This window comes from Salvia splendens, chromosome 5 (genome assembly GCF_004379255.2).
Source record: "Salvia splendens isolate huo1 chromosome 5, SspV2, whole genome shotgun sequence".
In the NCBI taxonomy this organism is placed as follows: domain Eukaryota; kingdom Viridiplantae; phylum Streptophyta; class Magnoliopsida; order Lamiales; family Lamiaceae; genus Salvia; species Salvia splendens.
In genome coordinates, this window is record NC_056036.1 from 43,230,725 (window position 1) to 43,247,415 (window position 16,691).

The following is a 16,691-nucleotide window of genomic DNA, read 5'->3' on the forward strand; positions in this document are numbered from 1 at the left end:
GCAATCCAATTTTCTGTGCCTGCGCAGAACCACCTTCACATTCTGCATTTCTGCTTTCTCCATTCCGAAACTTCTTCTTTTCTTGTTCAATCTCTCTCTCTCTTTTAAATTGATTTATGCATCATCACAACCTTGGAGAATTGCTTCATCTTCAATTGAATTACTACTATTGCAACTGTAAATGCAGTTTGCGTGATTTTGCGGTGTTGAATTACGAGCTGTATGGCTTCGGCGGGCGAAGATATGTCTAGGCCGATTCCAACGCCGTTTCTGATCAAAACCTACCAGCTCGTCGACGATCGCGATGTCGACGGAATCATCTCGTGGAACGCCGACGGATCCGCTTTCATCGTCTGGAATCCGGCGGATTTCGCCAGAGATCTGCTTCCAAAGTACTTCAAGCACAACAATTTCTCCAGCTTCGTTCGCCAACTCAACACCTACGTAAGCTTGAATTAATGAGTAATTTCTGTAGGATTTGGATTTTTGATTTGAGGCGTGCGCCGATTTTAGGGATTTAGGAAGGTCGTGCCGGATCGGTGGGAGTTCTCGAACGAGTGCTTCCGGAGAGGCGAGAAGCAGCTTCTGCGCGACATTCAGCGGCGGAAAATGGCGGCGAAGATCTCTACATCGGAGGAGCAGGTGATCTCATCCTCTAATTTCAGCGCGGTGGAGCTGATCGACGAGAACGAGCGGTTGCGGCGACAGAACGTGGAGCTGAGGAGAGAATTGGGGGAGATGAAGAATTTATGCGACGGCATTTACGCGCTGTTGTCTAACTACGGCGGCGGCAGGTGTGAGGAAGGTGTGCGTGCTTGTAAATTGTACATGACGGAGAATTTGAAGGCTCTGGAGCTGCTTCCGTCGACGAGATTCTGCGGGGCGGCTGAAGGTACGTCGGCGGAGGATGAGATGGATTTGGAGCTCCGGCTGCCGGGAGGAGATGCTAAACATGAACCGTTTGATGGTGGGGAATATGTGTAACACTCGCGGTGATTTTTATCGAGGATCAATAATGGTTCTCATTTACTACCTGAATCTCGATTTGTTAATTGGAGAGAAAAAAATTTAGTGAATAAGTTCGGATTAGTATATACTCCTATATACTTTGACCGTGACAAAATTAGAATTTGGAACGGTTGTGTGTTTTGAATAAAATATAAACATAATTGTAAGAAAGATATTATCTTTGACCAATTCTGCATGCTATTCTATTCCTATTAGCTCATAATTATTGACCACAAGCATATTATACTAGGTATTTTGCCATAATTACCAATGTAATTTAATTTTAAATTATTGCTATATTGGCTCACACAATCGGGCTTCGTTTAGCCTGTAATTTAATTTAATTTTTAGTAGTCTGTTGATTTTTAAATTAAGTTATTTTATTTTATTTGAATTATGTAAAAGATTATTATAATAAAAAAATAAATGTTTTTCAATCATCTGCAAAAGAAATTAAATAAATATGGAGTATATAAGTATAAAAAACTGCAAAACATTTGAAATAGAACGAATCAGAAAAATAAGAAATGAGAAAATACGCCACGCACCGGGTGTGTGTAATTGAGCATCAAAGTATAAAAAATACCATAAGGCCTGAAGACAATTTAGAAAAGGGGGTGTTTGTAATAATATAAATTACTAATAACACAATAATATATATAGTGATTGCAAAAAATTCTTGTTATAAAAGAAACAATTGCCTTTCTACAAATTATTGTTTTATTTGGTTTTAAACTTAAGAAGATTTTAGGATATGCAAAAGGATACTAGACAAATTTTCACAACTGAGAGTTTTTTGGTTCTTACTTGTGACAGAAAAGCCAATCACAATAACTCAATCCTATTCTGATCTACCAAATTTCTTTACAATCCTAATACACTGTCTCCCAACCACAAATAAAAGTGAAACAAACCAAAAAACTAAGGCCTAATCTCAATCTCAAGAATCAAAATCCACCACAATAGCAAAGAATATTTATTTACCAACTCAAAGCATTATTCATGCATTGATCTCTGCATTGCATTGATGCTCCCTGCTACAGCTTCTTCTCCCCCAGAACATATTCGAGCACGTCGTTTTCTCCGACCTCATCCCCTCTAGCTTCTCCTGTTCGCTTGGTTCGGGCTGTGGATGCTCCTGTGGAGTTTCTCTTTCTCCGGACTCAAAATCGGGACAAGGGCCTTCGCTGCATGTGCACATTGGGATAGTCACGGAAGGGAACGGACTGCAAGTGACTGGGCAGAACATATCTGATGAGACGGAGGCGACACGGTTCTTTCTCGTATCTGGTGAGCCAGCAGCCTCCAATGCGGTGTCCTGCTCGCGTTCTCTTGGATGGAGCATGCAGGAGGTGCATAAGCCGAGTGATAAGGGTAGTTTTATGTCTTTAGATGAAGAGCCGGGTAGTTTGCCGAAACACAGAATGCTGTGCCGGCAAAACGGGCAAGGAATGGAACCGAGAGGTATTGAAGATTCTGAAGGAATGTTGGTTGAGCAAAGGTAGAGAGCACATCTTACACACAGTTGATGTGCACATCCTGGATGTAAACATCACCATAAAACCACATAAATTATATAAATATTTCAAGATTTTGGAATTTTCTGTGTCACATGCAACTTTCACAACATAGTATACTAATCTAAGATTTCACTCAGTGGTATGGCAACATATAGTCTACTTTCAAATCTTCCACAAGCAAAAGGGATCCATCCACTTCGAGTTAGTCCATTTGATACGACGTATATTTCATGTAGTTTATATTATTCTAAGCACTTTCAGTCATCAAGAAAAACCCTGATACTCTTGGAGAGAATATAACTTCATAATAAGTAACACTAACTAGAGGAGGGCTTAATGGAAAAAACAAAAACAGGGAATATATTTTAGGAGGAGAAAAAGTCACAGGTAAAGAGAGAGACAGCTAACCTTCAGCAGCCACGCTACAAGCTCTCTCGAGGCAAACCGCGCACATATCTGCATCATCTGACCCGGTAGCTGAGGACTGCAACCCATAGTCTCTGCAGCAAGTGTCTAATCAGTATAGAGAAAAATCGATAGGCAGTCAAGGAATTCAAGTAGGAGTTACCTAGCTATATTTAGGACACTCAGAAGTGGCAGCGATAAATAATTAGAATGTGGAAATGTTGGGAGAGGCAAATCAGAATTAGGAGACAGCAGTGGTTCGAGCCAAAGACGCCCCCACATCCTTGCGACGTCAATGGGAAGCCATCTAAAACAGTGTATACACAGTCAATTATAGTAAGGAAAAACTTAAATGGCCAGAGTGCGAATGAATAGATTTACAGGGAATATACCCATTGCAGTTTAGCGACAAACGACTAGCACCTTGAGCAATAAGGATCTGCAGAAGTAGAAAACTGTAAGTGTAACATATAATATGTCAGCAGTAAATGCAAAGAACCTATGGCATGAAATTACTACATATCATCACCTGGCAGCACTTTAAATTTCCTCCACACACAGCATAGTGCAAAGGAGTGCTCCCAGCACCTATAAAATCACAGATAGATGATACAATAATGTGATAAACAAGAAAGGTTTTGAACGCGCATTATGTGGCCATGGAATATACCTATCAAATCCATTGATGTTCCGTAATGAAATGTCACAGCTGATACACTGGCGTGAAGGTCAAGTAGGAGCTGAACACAGTCAAAATATCCATTCAATGCCGCCATGTGAAGAGCAGTAATGCCACCATCTGCAGCCTTGTTTACAAACTTAGAGAGAGCACTGCCATGTAAGAAGGAAAATATACGATAAGAGCAAGTCTAGGCACAAGCTCATTTCAAGCTCAGAGAAGATGCATTTTCTCAGTTTCAGATACTGATCAAACTAGAGTCACACATTTAAAGGTAACAGATAAATCTTTAATGAACAAAATTTCTCTAAGTTTAAGCATGATACCACATTGATCATTCGAATGAATTAATTTGACCTTTAAAACCCCAATTGAAAATTCTCAAAGCAGTGTGACCTAGCACTCCCATCAGTTTCCATTTCCATTTTGCTATGAGTGAAGGCTAAGATAAATGTTATAGTGGACGCAGAAAAACATAAAACCTCAGTCTGTACCTGGTTTTATTATTAGAACCATCGCTTCCATCACTAACTGTTTGGGCATGCGGAGGCTCAAATGGAGCACTTGGCACAAAATCACTAAGCACCAACCTCACACATCGCGTGTGTCCATTGACTGCTGCAAAATGGAGAGCAGTCCTTCCACTAAGATAATCTGCTCTAGTAACCTGAAGTATCCCAGAACCGGTCACCAAAGTTACATGTATGAATTCTTGAACTCTATACGTATATCAGCTAAACTAGTCGGGATTGCCGGATAAGTAAACCATAAAGTTGTTGCAAAAGATCAAATACATCGTATTACACAACTTTCACTCACATTGCATCTAAAGAGAAGAAGAGTTTGAACAACTTCCCAGTGCCCGTATCGACACGCTTGCATCAGAGCTGTCTACAAAAGGAAAACATATGGTATTTAATGACTACTACCTTATGATTTAACATAGATCCAGCATCATTTGTTCATCGAAAAAATTCCAAATTAAACTATCTACATTATTGAACAAGTCAAAATCAAACCCAAAATCACATCGAAAGAAACAATTATAGCTTTATGAAAATGACAATCTTTCCCCAAAATTACACACTTGGAAAAGTAATGAAGCAAAATAGAGATTTTCCCTTACCTGTCCACAATAATTCCTTGAATTCACATCAGCCCCATTCTCTAACAACAATGCCACAATCTGAAAATCCAATCATCCACAAATCAATAAAAAAACTCACCCACATAGGAAACCTTAATAAAGTTAAATCACCAATAGAAACGAGAAATTGGAAAAATTGAAGGGCTAATCAAGAAGAATTGGAGGTAAAACCTCATTGTGGTCCTTGGCGGCGGCGAAATGAAGAGGAGAATTCAAACCACCAAAGGTCGAGTATTTCGAAAGGCATGGATTGCAATCCAAAAGCATCTTCGCCTCAACAAAATCCCCATCTCTCGCTGCGGACACCAATCTCTCTCCCGAAGCCGAGCAGCCAAATGAATTCCCCATTGTTCTTCGACAAAGATTGAGTCCTCTCTCTCTCTAAATCCTTGTGAAGATCATGAACGTGGTAGTGGTGTTGTCTGGGGTTGGAGAGGGAAAGTGGAGGAAGAGTTTATTGAAGAAACATGATTGCATAAATTAGGTCAACTGTCATCATACAATTCCCCCTTTTTACATCTTAAAGCTAGAAAAAACTGGAGATTATCATGAAATTGGTGATGAAAGATTAAAGTTTAAAACTTTATAGAAACATGAGTAGAATTGGTTGGGATTGGGAGTGAGGAGTGGCATCGCTGTTCATTCAAGTAAACCAAATGGATGGATGGATGGATGGATGGATGGATGGAAGGAAGAGTACCTTATTTATTTATGGTATTGTCATAAAATAGAAATAATTTATTAGAGGATCCAAAGTAATAAATTGACACAAGTAGAGTGGGTATTTGGATAATCGGTTGCCTATTAATCGATAATCCAAATCTTCAGTTTGGTGTGCGATTTTATCGGTCATTGTCTATCTATAATACTATGTAGTATTACTATCTAAACGACTTAATGAATTGAAGTTAATATTGAAAACTTTATCGGTTAATTGTTGGTTATTTAGATAGTCGGTAGGTGTCGATTGTGCAATACAACTCTTATTCGATTTAGTTAATTGACTAGTTCAATTCAATTGTAATCGAATTCATTAGATGGTTACCCTTCACTTTTGCATCGCATAAAATGTATCTACACTTTATTAAACTTTTATTGACAAAAAGGCTTTCTTACACATCATTTCAATTGATTTTTTAATTTTATTTTTTATTTATTTAAATATATGAGGTTTAAGGTATCAAAAAAATTATGGAGGAATGAATGATTATTGTGGGAACAAAATAACTAAATAAGGCTTTCAATAAGGGCATAGCGCTATGTATCGTCTTTGTTACAACAAACATAATGGTCTTGGTGTTTTTAGGATTTCTTAAAATGCAAGTAATTAAATTTGATAATTTATTTTATTCATGCATATATCGGACATGCTGGTGGTTTGTGAGAGCGCTTCCAGACGGAATGCCATCAAGGGCTTTTGATGTTGAAATGTATATTGTGATATGACAACTCGCGACTTGTGGAGTTTTTTGAAAAATTCCTCAAGTAGATACACGCCGATAGGGTGTGAATGCCTGAATACGATTCAGTCGCGCCATTTGAGATATATTCAATATTGGATATTTGAGGTCGCCAACAAGTCAACAACTCAAAACTGTTAGCAGCTGCTCCATATGCACTATACACGACACAACTTACGGGGCATGCTTGGTAGCATCAACCGCATGCATTGAGTATGGAAGAATTGTCCAACAACATCGAGGGGTGCGTAAACTATCGGCCACAAAGATTCTCATCCAACCATCGTGCTCGAAGAAGTCGTGGAACATCAACTATGGATCTTACTTGCTCTCTCTGGTGTTGTCGATTGCAATAATAGCATCAATGTGCGTGTGAGTTGGCCAAGCGGTAGAGAGTTTAATGCCTGAGGCCAAAGATCTCGAGTTCGAGTCCTGCGTTGCCCCTGCACTTAGGTCACTGTATAAATCTGGTGGAGCATATTAACAAAAATCACATGTCACTAACGCATTAACTTAATTCGTTATTTATAATTATTACTTTCAAGCAATTTTTAATCAAATTAAATTAACCATTTTTATTTAAAATTTTAAATACAAATCAAATATGTGAAATATTGATTATCTGTAACACAAGTTTTCAATAACCTCACAAACAAATGTTGATTACAAACTTACAAAGCCAACTTCATGGCCTCTTTTCTCCAAACTACTAGTAGTTTCTTACCATAATCTCTAACAACAATATCATGTGCTGATGTACCTCAGACAGTGAGTCAGTAACCATGGAAAAGAGATTCATCGGTAGGCCCTACGGCCGTAGCCGGCGTCGTTTCCGGTAGTCCCTTGCCTCTTTACAAGACCAGACTCGATATATGTGTTGCTATATGCAGAGCCCTTTTCTGAGACAGTGTCCATATTGATATTCCAAGGATCGCAGCCGTGTGTAGCAGCGCTCAAGGCGAGCGCCTCGTGCTGCTGCGTTGTCCTCTGCTTGGGTGCACTGTGAGACCTGAGTTTAGCCCGTGATGACTTGGTATTCGCCATGTAATTGGGATGACTGAGATAATCACCAAACGCACTTCTAGAGCACTCGCTCCTAGCAGGAGTGAACGGAGCCCTTAGGTTGCTGGTCTGTCTAGACGAAGCTGAATTCACTCTCGGGCTGTTGTCAGCAGTCCTCGCTTCCTCGGAGGAAATACTAGGATTGATTGGTTTTTGGAGCTTTGAGAAAACTCTCTTTGAATGGTCCTGTCCTAAGTCGTTATTCTTCCATGCTGAGAAATAGTGGGAATTGGGAGCTGCTCGGTCGCGAGGCTTCCACGTGTCTATCTCCAGTATGTTGTCGTTTTTCTCGTCATCGTCGTGGCCACTCTCTAACGAGGCCTCCGGGATGTTGTTCCACGCGCTTTGTTCCATCCAGTGATTTAACCATCTGGAAGTTAGATGTGACGACTTCTCTTTGTTACCAACGTATGATCTTGAATGATGCTGCTGCATTTCACGAGACACGTTAAACGAATGTAAATTGCTTGGTTTCTTGAATACTCCCTCCGTCCCAAAGTAAGTGACACATTTCATCTTTTGGCAAAACTTAACTTTTGTTCTCTCACATCTCTCCTACTTTATTGTCTTTTTATTTAACCCACTAGACACCACTTTTTTAGTTCGCGTGCCAAAATGAAATGTATGTCGGCCCGGGGGGGGGGAGGAGTAAATAAATTCGGGATTATCATCAGTAAATTAAACTACCTTAGGAAGAGATCCACCATGTTTCCCAGAATTTGGCCTCTCTGTGTTTTCTCCGATCCTTGCCACGCCCTGAAAGTATCACACATGAACAGAATCGTTAACGAACACGCGCACTTGAGTCATAGATGAAAGTTCATTAAATCAGATGTAAGTAGACTCACTGTATGATTGGAACTAGAGAAGAAGTTAATTCTAGCATCTGTGTAAGAACGATGTGCAGAGGCTCGAGCCTGGATCTTGGCCATTGTTTGCATACGGTAGAGCATATCCGCGCTTTGCTTTCTCACAATGTGTCCTCTCACCAGGGCTTGAAGCTTAACCAATCCCTTGAGGGCACTCAACGCTCTCTTAGCCTACAAACACACATTCGATGTCACACCTTCTTTGCTTCGCCACACAACAAAAATAATTTACAACAAGAATTGACCTTAGAGATGTTAAGCAGATAGTAACCAAAGGAGGTACAAAAGAGCAACAGAGTTAAGCCAAGTAGTTTATGAATCAAGAATAGCCACGAGTTTCTCCCCTTCTCTGTGAAGGGATTCCTAGAACCGTATATAAAGCAAGATCACCACGCCACTACAAGCAAATCTTGAGCTTTTCGAATTTCGATTCAATATTTTTCATATATAAGTAACCAAAGGAAGTACAAAGAGTTGAGCCAAGTTCTTATGAATCAAGAACTGCCACAAGTTTCTCCCCTTCTCAGTAACGGGATTCCTAGAATCGTATATCAAGCATGATCACCACACCACTACAATGCAAATCTTAAGCCTTTCGATTCAATACTTTTTATATGTAAGCACTCTTAGTCATTTCAATAACAGTAGCAGCTGTTTAGAACAAGTGATAGTCCATTATTGTAGAATTGCATAGGCAGAGAGAATACTACCAAAACAGCAAAGTTGTTTCGGATGTGCACAAAAAACAGTTCAACTTCACATGTGAAGCATCACATGCTTCTTATCTAAAAAACTGTGCTTCCATGTCTCATACTGACCACATAAAAAGACATTCACAAACTTTACCTACAAAGTAAAGCACATGAGCTCCTTTACACCACAGATAAGAGACAAAGTCCCAAAAGAAGAAGGAAATATCCTTCACAACTTAAGAGGACAGAACAAAGTCCTGCAACACCTGTGTTAAAAGACAAATGAACTAACTGTCAATAATTGTGAAATATCACAACCACTAGCTTGGTGGCGGAACTGAGTCCCACTTCCCCACCACCACTCCCTCACTTGATGACCAGTAACATCAACCTCCAAAAATCATATACACCCTCCGTCACCGAAAAATAGTCCCCTTTTGCCATTTTCGTCGAAATTAATCCACTTCTATTCTCGGAAAATTTTCACCACATACTACTATTAAACTACTAATGAATTTCACCCTCTACTGTCACTACTTCAACTAATTATTTCTCTTTCTCGTTCCCAATTCACCAATTTCGTATTAAAACTCGTGACAATTTTTAAAGAGCATCTACCAACATGGGCATGCTGTCTCCATGAGTGAATCAAGCTATTGATATATGATTTGCTGTCATTCCCCACATAGTAGATATGTATGACAAAGACTTCACATAATCCAAGAACTCAAAGGGGGGCTCTCATCCCAAACTTCGAATAAGTCCAAAACTCAATTCATTCACTAATTAACTAAAATAAAACACAAATTGAGCTAAAGACACGATTTTTATCAAAATTGAAAACAAAATTACCAACCAAATAAGCTCGGAAAGCCGACTGAATCTTGACGGCGGCCAACACAGACCTCCAATCAGCATTTGTGCCGCTGGTCAAGCGGACCACCTGAGCGGCAGCTTGGGCGGCGGCGAGCGCGGCCTCGGCGACGGCGGCGGTGGCGGCGGCTACCGCTATTGCGTGCTTGTTGGCGTCGATGTAGGGAGTGGACATAGGATTTTCCGCATGATTTGGGGGCGCCGGCGAAGAATCCGGCGGCTTTTTAGAGGTGAAGAGGGAACGGAACCACCTGGCTGCCTTACCCATGGCGCATTGTAGGGATTGGGGGTGAGGATTGAAGTAGAGGTGGATTGAGCATTTTGATGCAGAGGGGAATTTGATTGTGATGAGAGAGATGAGTGTGGTGGAATTTATTGAAGTGGGGGAGGTTTAAATTTGTATCACAGTGGGAAAGGAGGGAGTGAGGGAAACGCGCGATGTTGGCTCTCTAGTTGTTGTTACGTTCTTCAATTTTAAAAGTTACAAAAAATGAAATTTGGATTCGTTTAAGATTATTTGATGGTGATTTTTTTTGTGTAAATGTATCTAGTAATAGTGGGAAAATGATATGTGGATGTCAATATTGAGAATTCGATGTCGGCTATTCATACAAGAAATCAAACAATTGTTTGATTGAAAACATCAACAATATATGACGCACTGTATATGTTTATTGAATTTTTTAGTAGTAGGATAATTACAAACAAATCATGAATTTTTAATTTATATAGTTTGATTTTTTTTATATATATTCCATGGTCTACTTTTTTTTTAATAAAATTGTGGAGTAGATAGATAGTTGAGAAATCTTGACATTAGTACCTAATAGTTAAACAATGTCAGCTATTTATACTAGGATAGGGTATCATTTGGTAGAAAAATATCAACAATATATAAAAAGTAGGTTGCAGGATTTATTTTCATCGTAAATAATAGCTAACAGATGCAAACTTGATGATTTTCCAAATAATTTTTAAGTTGCGTGAATTTCTAGCATTTCGCCCCTACAGAATTGAAGTAATTTATCTTTTTCACAATTATGGTTAGAGTGAGATATTTAATACGATGAAATAAAATTGAATATTTATCCTAAGCGTATCACTAGTTCAGTTTCAGTGTTTTTATTTAGTCTTGTAATTTACAAATTTTACTATTACTAATTATGAGCATTAACGTCTACATAAATTAATTTTTTGGGTTCTTGATTTGTTGATCAACAGTTTTACATATCAGTACATGGGCCAAGTTTTAATAAATGGATGTGAAAGTAGGGAGTAACATTTTGGTGCAAGTCATATTGAAACTTAATGTCTTTCATAAAAAATTAGGGGCACAATTAGAAGAACTTGGATGTATGGAGAACCAAACTGCATTTTACTACAAAGTAAAATATATATACATAGGCTTGAGCTGTCAATTTTTGAAAAAGAAAATGTTGGGTTTACCAAAACAATCGGTGAAGACAAGTAACCTCATAATTAAACTAGTTGTAGCTAAATTCTAACCCTTTGAGAAGTAACAAGAGTAATTATTGAAAGAATCAAGTAATGGGTGCTCAAAATGAAAGAATCAAGTAATTGGTGCTCAAAATGATCATCGTCCACACTTAAAACAGGTAGCAATTCACACGAAACAGAAGACATGATGATCCAAATGGGTAGAGCTAACAAGAGCCACAATTCCTAGTAATCCATGGGCCCCCACCTTCTCAAATGATGAATTACTACTGCACCACCAACCCAAATCTTCCTTTTCCTCTCACAACAATCCTTAAACACAACAAAACAAACACCCCCCCATGTTATAAAAGGAGGATATGATTCAAGTGCAATTTAGTATTTGCAGCCGTCATCAATTGTACAACGGCGTGGACAGTGGGAAAACACCATCAGATAAGTTAAATCAGCATTGAGGTTCGGTGTCTTCCCCATATCCGCTTAGTCAATCTACTCTGTATCATCAGAAATAGAAACACTCAGGCTTTAAAATGCAAAAGAAGGAACATAGGGCATAACATAAGTCTGAACAACGCACCCAGGAGTTAGTAGAGGCGAGCTCCTTGATAAGGCCTTTCCTTCTCGGACTCTTCTTAGCAGTATCTTGTTTCGGGGCCCATGCCTCACTAGGGGAAGACTGGCTTGATCTCAAGTATCAGTACGGAATACTAAACTATGTACATAACAATACACTGGATCCTGCTATGGCATACTTCCCAATATATATCCTAAACACCAGCAGCTCTGTATCTATGATTATAATGCATGAATGAAGATGGATGTAGGTGCTGGCTGTCATCCATTACCTACGCATGGATCAGGAGAAGTGAATCTTGTCAACAAAGCATCATTTCCGTCAGAACAAAAGTTCCATATAGCAACAATACCTACCTGCTTCAATTGATTACCATTTGACACAGGATCCTGAAACTGGCTATGAATCAATGACTCCTGGATGAAAGAAGTACAGAGCAGATTAGTGAAATCATATATCAAGAGTTTGCAATAGATTTTCGATGGCAGGCGTAAAAGTACTTACTTGAAGGAGTTGAGCATGACTGGGAGAATGATGTTGGCCAGTGAAAAAACTTGAAGGTTCGTACATGTTAGGGTTGACTTGCTGGTTAATGGTTAAATTAGATGCTTGATACATATTCTGCACCATATGACTGGATTCAATGGTGTATAAGCCCTTCAATAGAGATAAAATACATAGTAAAACATCTGGATTTAATAAGAAAGACACAGAAAACAGCCAATCAGGAAGTCTCTCAAAATGTAACCAATATACCTGTGTAAGTGGACTCAGTGAAGGCGCAGGAATTGGAGGAGAAATATATGTGGGAGGAGCACAAGTTACGGATAGAAGTGTTTCAGGTGGAGAAGGGCGAATATTTATACTGCCACTCACACCAGGGATTTGTTCACCACAGTGATTCAGTTGATCTTTATCAGGTACTATACTTTCTGCTTCAGTGGTTCCTTTCATCACATCAACATCCTGATTCTCAAAGTCATTTCTATCAAGACCAACACCAGCTAGTCCATTGTCTGAAGCACAAGGACCTTTAGCTTCGTCAAAAGTTTTAAAATTCAGGATTCTTTCGATTCCTCGCGAGACTTCATCAATTTTCCTTGAAGCATATTCAAAAGCTGGGTCAGATTCAGCAGCCCTGGCAGATATTTGCATTATATTACGACAGAGGTCTTTGTAACGAGTGGCAATAATCTTTCTGTTGTCATCACCTACACAGATATGACTTTCTCCAATTGGCAAAATCCTTGCATCTTTTGCCCATCTCTTTAAGATATAATAATGCGGAACAACCTTTATATTTTGATGATCAAGGACTTTTAGAGCATGGCTGCACAAAAACCCAACATGCTCAAACTTCATGCAGTTGCAAGAAACAGTGCCATCAAAAGAATTATATGCGACCAAGAAGTCTCTGGACTTTCCATATGTTTTGGCTTTGTAATCAGTTCTTGTACCACGCTCACCGCACTTATCAATAATGACATTTAAACATTTCTCATATTCTCTCTGAAATACTTCAAAAGCCTTCGGTGTATAAGTCTCACTAGGATGCTTAAGTAAGATGGCATTAGCCATTAAAACTGGAGCATGTCTTCCCATGTCAAGGGTTGATTCTAGTTCTCTGTACCTTTGTTCATTGACCACATTCTTGAAGTGTTTGAAAAACTGAAGAACGTCAATATCCGGCCCTAAGCAGCTTCTGAGTTTATCAGACAAAAGCTCCACCAGATGTGTGCCATTTCTCTCAACGAAGAAAGTATTTCTATCATATGCTACAGCCCATTTCTCTTTCTCTCTATACATCCATCTCAACCATGCATTATTACTCAAGCAATGTCTCTCCAACATAGAGTCCCATGCTTGGATGAAATCTTCCTCCTGCCAATGACCAAAGATACAGCTTCTAAGATCAATCAAAAAAGAATCATATTCCTTAACCACATGGCGAAGATGTTTAAGGGCAATCAGATACATCTGCCAGGCACAGATACAGTGGCTTGTCTCTGGTAAAACTGCATGAATAGCTTGAACAACCGTTGCATCCTGATCTGACAGAATGAACTTAGGTTTCTTACCAGACATCGCTTGCACAAAAGTTTGAACAAGCCACTTGAAGGAGTCAACACTGTCATCATATAAGAAGGCAGCACCAAAAATTACAACTTGCCTATGATTATTTAGTCCAACAAACTGAACAAGAGGACGAAAACTTTTGTTTCTTGTGCACGATGTATCTAGACATACAACATCCCCAAAATGACCATACTCCGTGATCATATTGTCATCAGCCCAAAATATATTGCTAACTTTATCATCAATGTCGAGTTGTAATGAGTAAAAGAATGAAGGGTTTACAAAATGCTGTCTCTGGAAATAATACATCAAGCGTGCAGCATCTCCTTCTTTCATATCTCTTGTCCGCCTGGAGCTCAAGAAAACATCATCTTCTATCTGAAGGTCATCGAAATTTTCTGGAGGGCAAAACCGTATACCTAACATCTGAAAGGACAGCTTTAATTGAATCTCTGAGTTCTTCAATGATTCAGTTTCAGGAACCTCAGTACAGTCCTCTTTACCTGATGCGGATTCCAGTAACCTCTCAGCTTTAGTCAGATTCACATCCTCGTGATTGTGCTCTGCTTCAAACTGAGTAACAATGTATTTTCCATCAGTTTGCCGAGTTACTACCATGTAAGCCAAACAACCTGTTCTTGTTTCCTTGCGATGTTTCTTCACATTAATATCTCTCTTGTCTTTCTTCCGGTGACCTTGTCTGGAACAGGTAAACTTTCTTGACATCACCCGTCCATGGACTTTGCTCCTATTGACCCAGTCTTTTCTTACACTGAACCCAACCAACTCAGCATACTTATGATAAAATCTATATGCTTGCTCATCAGAATCAAACTCAGTGCCCAGTTTTAGTACATCATGTTTCAAAGAACGACGAGAACGAACTCCTTTGACATTGGATGATTTTGGGCTACGACAATCATGCTCCACATTCAAGTCCAAATTATTTGACATTCTGACATCTGCATCATTCTCATGGTTCTGAACTTCCTCTCCCTCATTTACATCCATGGCACTTCCTTCAAATTGCAAAGGCTAGCATGGACAATAAATTTTGTAAGTTTTTTTTTAATCAAAAAGCTCCCTAGTAGTAATAAATTAGTAATTCCTATTACTTCCTTTTGCCCCACTTCCCCTATCTTTCGTTCGAAAAGAAAAGGATGAAAATCATGAATTCAAAGCAAGGCCCAAATCATGCAGTAGTGAATAGTAGTAGTAGTAGTAGTAGTAGTAGTAGTAGTAGTAGTAGTAAGTGAGACAATGATAAGGATTTCATATGCTATTTAACCCCGAAGAGCAGCTAAAGATCTTGTAATATTTCCAAAACCCCGGCTTGTCTCTCAACAAACGTGACATACTATTAGGAAACTTACCAGAACACAAAACAAGATATGCAAACTTATGACCACAATTCATTTATATTTGCAAGACAAATTAGACAGCCCTAGTTGTTAGCATAGTATCAACATGAAACCGTGAGACAAATGCAATATACACTCCTTACATTTAAATTGAAAAAGAACCACGAACGAAATGAACACATTGTTTCCAGCTGTGTGTAAAGGTTACATCATTCTTCTATTCTAGACACAACCAAATAAATATGGATTCTCTGACTCAACAAAGGACCATTCAAGGGTTAAATGCTTAATTTTAGAGTAATTTATACAGAGTTATAGTACATGTATACCTTGAACTGGAAAATTAGCGACGCAATAGACAGTGATGAGAGACTGACAAATGGAATCGAGCTAGGAAGCTTCAGCTAATACACAAGGAACAAACAACGAAGTAAAACAGCGATGGATTCACAAGTCGCTCGCCGCGAGAATTGTGCTCCCCGGCGGCGACGTCCGGAACTTACACAGTAGTGAATTCGCAGAATTACGAAGAAATTCCGGGATCGAGACGGCTGCGGCGGCGGATGGTTGATTTTGGCGATCACCGGTGAAGGATTGAGTAATAAATTAATTAGTGGATTTGTTTGGGGAAATTATATGCGGATGAATCACATCCGTTGATGAAATCCAACCGTGCAGATTTTTTGGGTAAATTTAACCCGACCCTGCCCAATTTCAACCGTCGCTAGATGGGTCGGGTTGTGGCCCAGTGTGCTTAGCCCGTTGGTCCTTTCATTCATTTCATTTTATTGGGGCTAATGAAATTCCATGAATTTATTTGCAATTATTATGTGAAATCATTATATCTTGAATTTAATGTGATAGGTTTTTTTAGGTCTTATCATTCAAAAAGAGAAGTCTTACTACTAGCTAAGCGACGTTACGTTCAACAAATATTGAAACCATGTTTATTGCTTATTTGGTGATACTTTTACTTTTGCATGAACTAATACTACATGGTTAATTACTAGAAAAAAAAAAGAGAAGAAAAAAAGTGGAAAAAGCATTCCATTATTGTGGATGATCAAAATTCCAACTTCAGTTTGCTGTTGCAAGAGAAAAAAATCAAAAGTATTAAAATCAAAGGATTGTAATAAGAAAAAATGTTAAGGAAAGAAAGAGGAGATAAAGCATGATATATATACGGCAAGTGAGGGGAGGAAGGTTGCACTGGGCCGGGATGCGAGAGGCGATGCGGAGGGTGCTACACAAGCAGTCGCGGTTAATGGACTGCAGGGCGCCACAACAATCGGGGCTCGGGTTCGCCACGGCCCCGGGGACCACGTACGGCGTGCACACGTTCAGAGCTGACGAGCAAGGTTGTGCTAAGCTTCCGTCCATAAAAAACATCGCACCCACCAGCAAAACCGCGAAAATCGCACCAAAGAAAGACTTCATTTCTAGTATATTGTATGCAAATGGAATGCACTTGTATAATTGTATTTATATTTTAATTTGTAGCTACCTT

At 39.2% G+C, this 16,691-nt stretch overlaps 4 protein-coding genes across 8 annotated transcripts; 1 reads left to right on the top strand and 3 right to left on the bottom strand.

Annotated features, from left to right (window-relative positions):
* The first annotated feature begins 4 nt into the window (after positions 1–4).
* Positions 5–1,179, top strand: LOC121802772 (heat stress transcription factor B-2a-like). Its single transcript, XM_042202466.1, has 2 exons — positions 5–444; positions 514–1,179. Exons 1-2 carry the CDS (start codon positions 223–225, stop codon positions 982–984), a joined length of 693 nt encoding a protein of 230 aa, XP_042058400.1. The 5' UTR covers positions 5–222; the 3' UTR covers positions 985–1,179.
* Positions 1,180–1,761: 582 nt separating this feature from the next.
* Positions 1,762–5,444, bottom strand: LOC121804830 (E3 ubiquitin-protein ligase XBAT33-like). The gene is made up of 10 exons (XM_042204522.1): positions 4,931–5,444; positions 4,739–4,798; positions 4,432–4,503; positions 4,107–4,279; positions 3,604–3,764; positions 3,463–3,521; positions 3,326–3,372; positions 3,097–3,240; positions 2,937–3,028; positions 1,762–2,547 (listed from the first exon to the last, which is right to left on the bottom strand). Exons 1-10 carry the CDS (start codon positions 5,105–5,107, stop codon positions 2,009–2,011), a joined length of 1,524 nt encoding a protein of 507 aa, XP_042060456.1. The 5' UTR covers positions 5,108–5,444; the 3' UTR covers positions 1,762–2,008.
* Positions 5,445–6,837: 1,393 nt separating this feature from the next.
* Positions 6,838–10,172, bottom strand: LOC121805390 (protein IQ-DOMAIN 25-like). 3 transcript variants are annotated; one of them, XM_042205218.1, is made up of 4 exons: positions 9,699–10,172; positions 8,130–8,321; positions 7,969–8,037; positions 6,838–7,707 (listed from the first exon to the last, which is right to left on the bottom strand). In XM_042205218.1, exons 1-4 carry the CDS (start codon positions 9,981–9,983, stop codon positions 7,015–7,017), a joined length of 1,239 nt encoding a protein of 412 aa, XP_042061152.1. In that variant the 5' UTR covers positions 9,984–10,172; the 3' UTR covers positions 6,838–7,014. The 3 variants fall into 3 exon arrangements, with proteins under 3 accessions (XP_042061152.1, XP_042061150.1, XP_042061153.1); XM_042205216.1 differs by having other exon boundaries at positions 6,838–7,710; positions 9,699–10,171; XM_042205219.1 differs by having other exon boundaries at positions 6,838–7,710; positions 9,695–9,896.
* Positions 10,173–11,268: 1,096 nt separating this feature from the next.
* LOC121802030 (protein FAR1-RELATED SEQUENCE 5-like) lies at positions 11,269–16,265 on the bottom strand. Of its 3 annotated transcripts, none has more exons than XM_042201564.1 (6): positions 15,688–16,265; positions 12,504–14,858; positions 12,252–12,404; positions 12,104–12,163; positions 11,751–12,018; positions 11,269–11,667 (listed from the first exon to the last, which is right to left on the bottom strand). In XM_042201564.1, the coding sequence occupies exons 2-5, from the start codon at positions 14,832–14,834 to the stop codon at positions 11,941–11,943; spliced, it is 2,622 nt and encodes an 873-aa protein (XP_042057498.1). In that variant the 5' UTR covers positions 14,835–14,858; positions 15,688–16,265; the 3' UTR covers positions 11,269–11,667; positions 11,751–11,940. The 3 variants fall into 3 exon arrangements, with proteins under 3 accessions (XP_042057498.1, XP_042057499.1, XP_042057497.1); XM_042201565.1 differs by having other exon boundaries at positions 11,269–11,662; positions 15,514–16,265; XM_042201563.1 differs by having other exon boundaries at positions 15,514–16,265.
* Between the last annotated feature and the right edge of the window lie 426 nt (positions 16,266–16,691).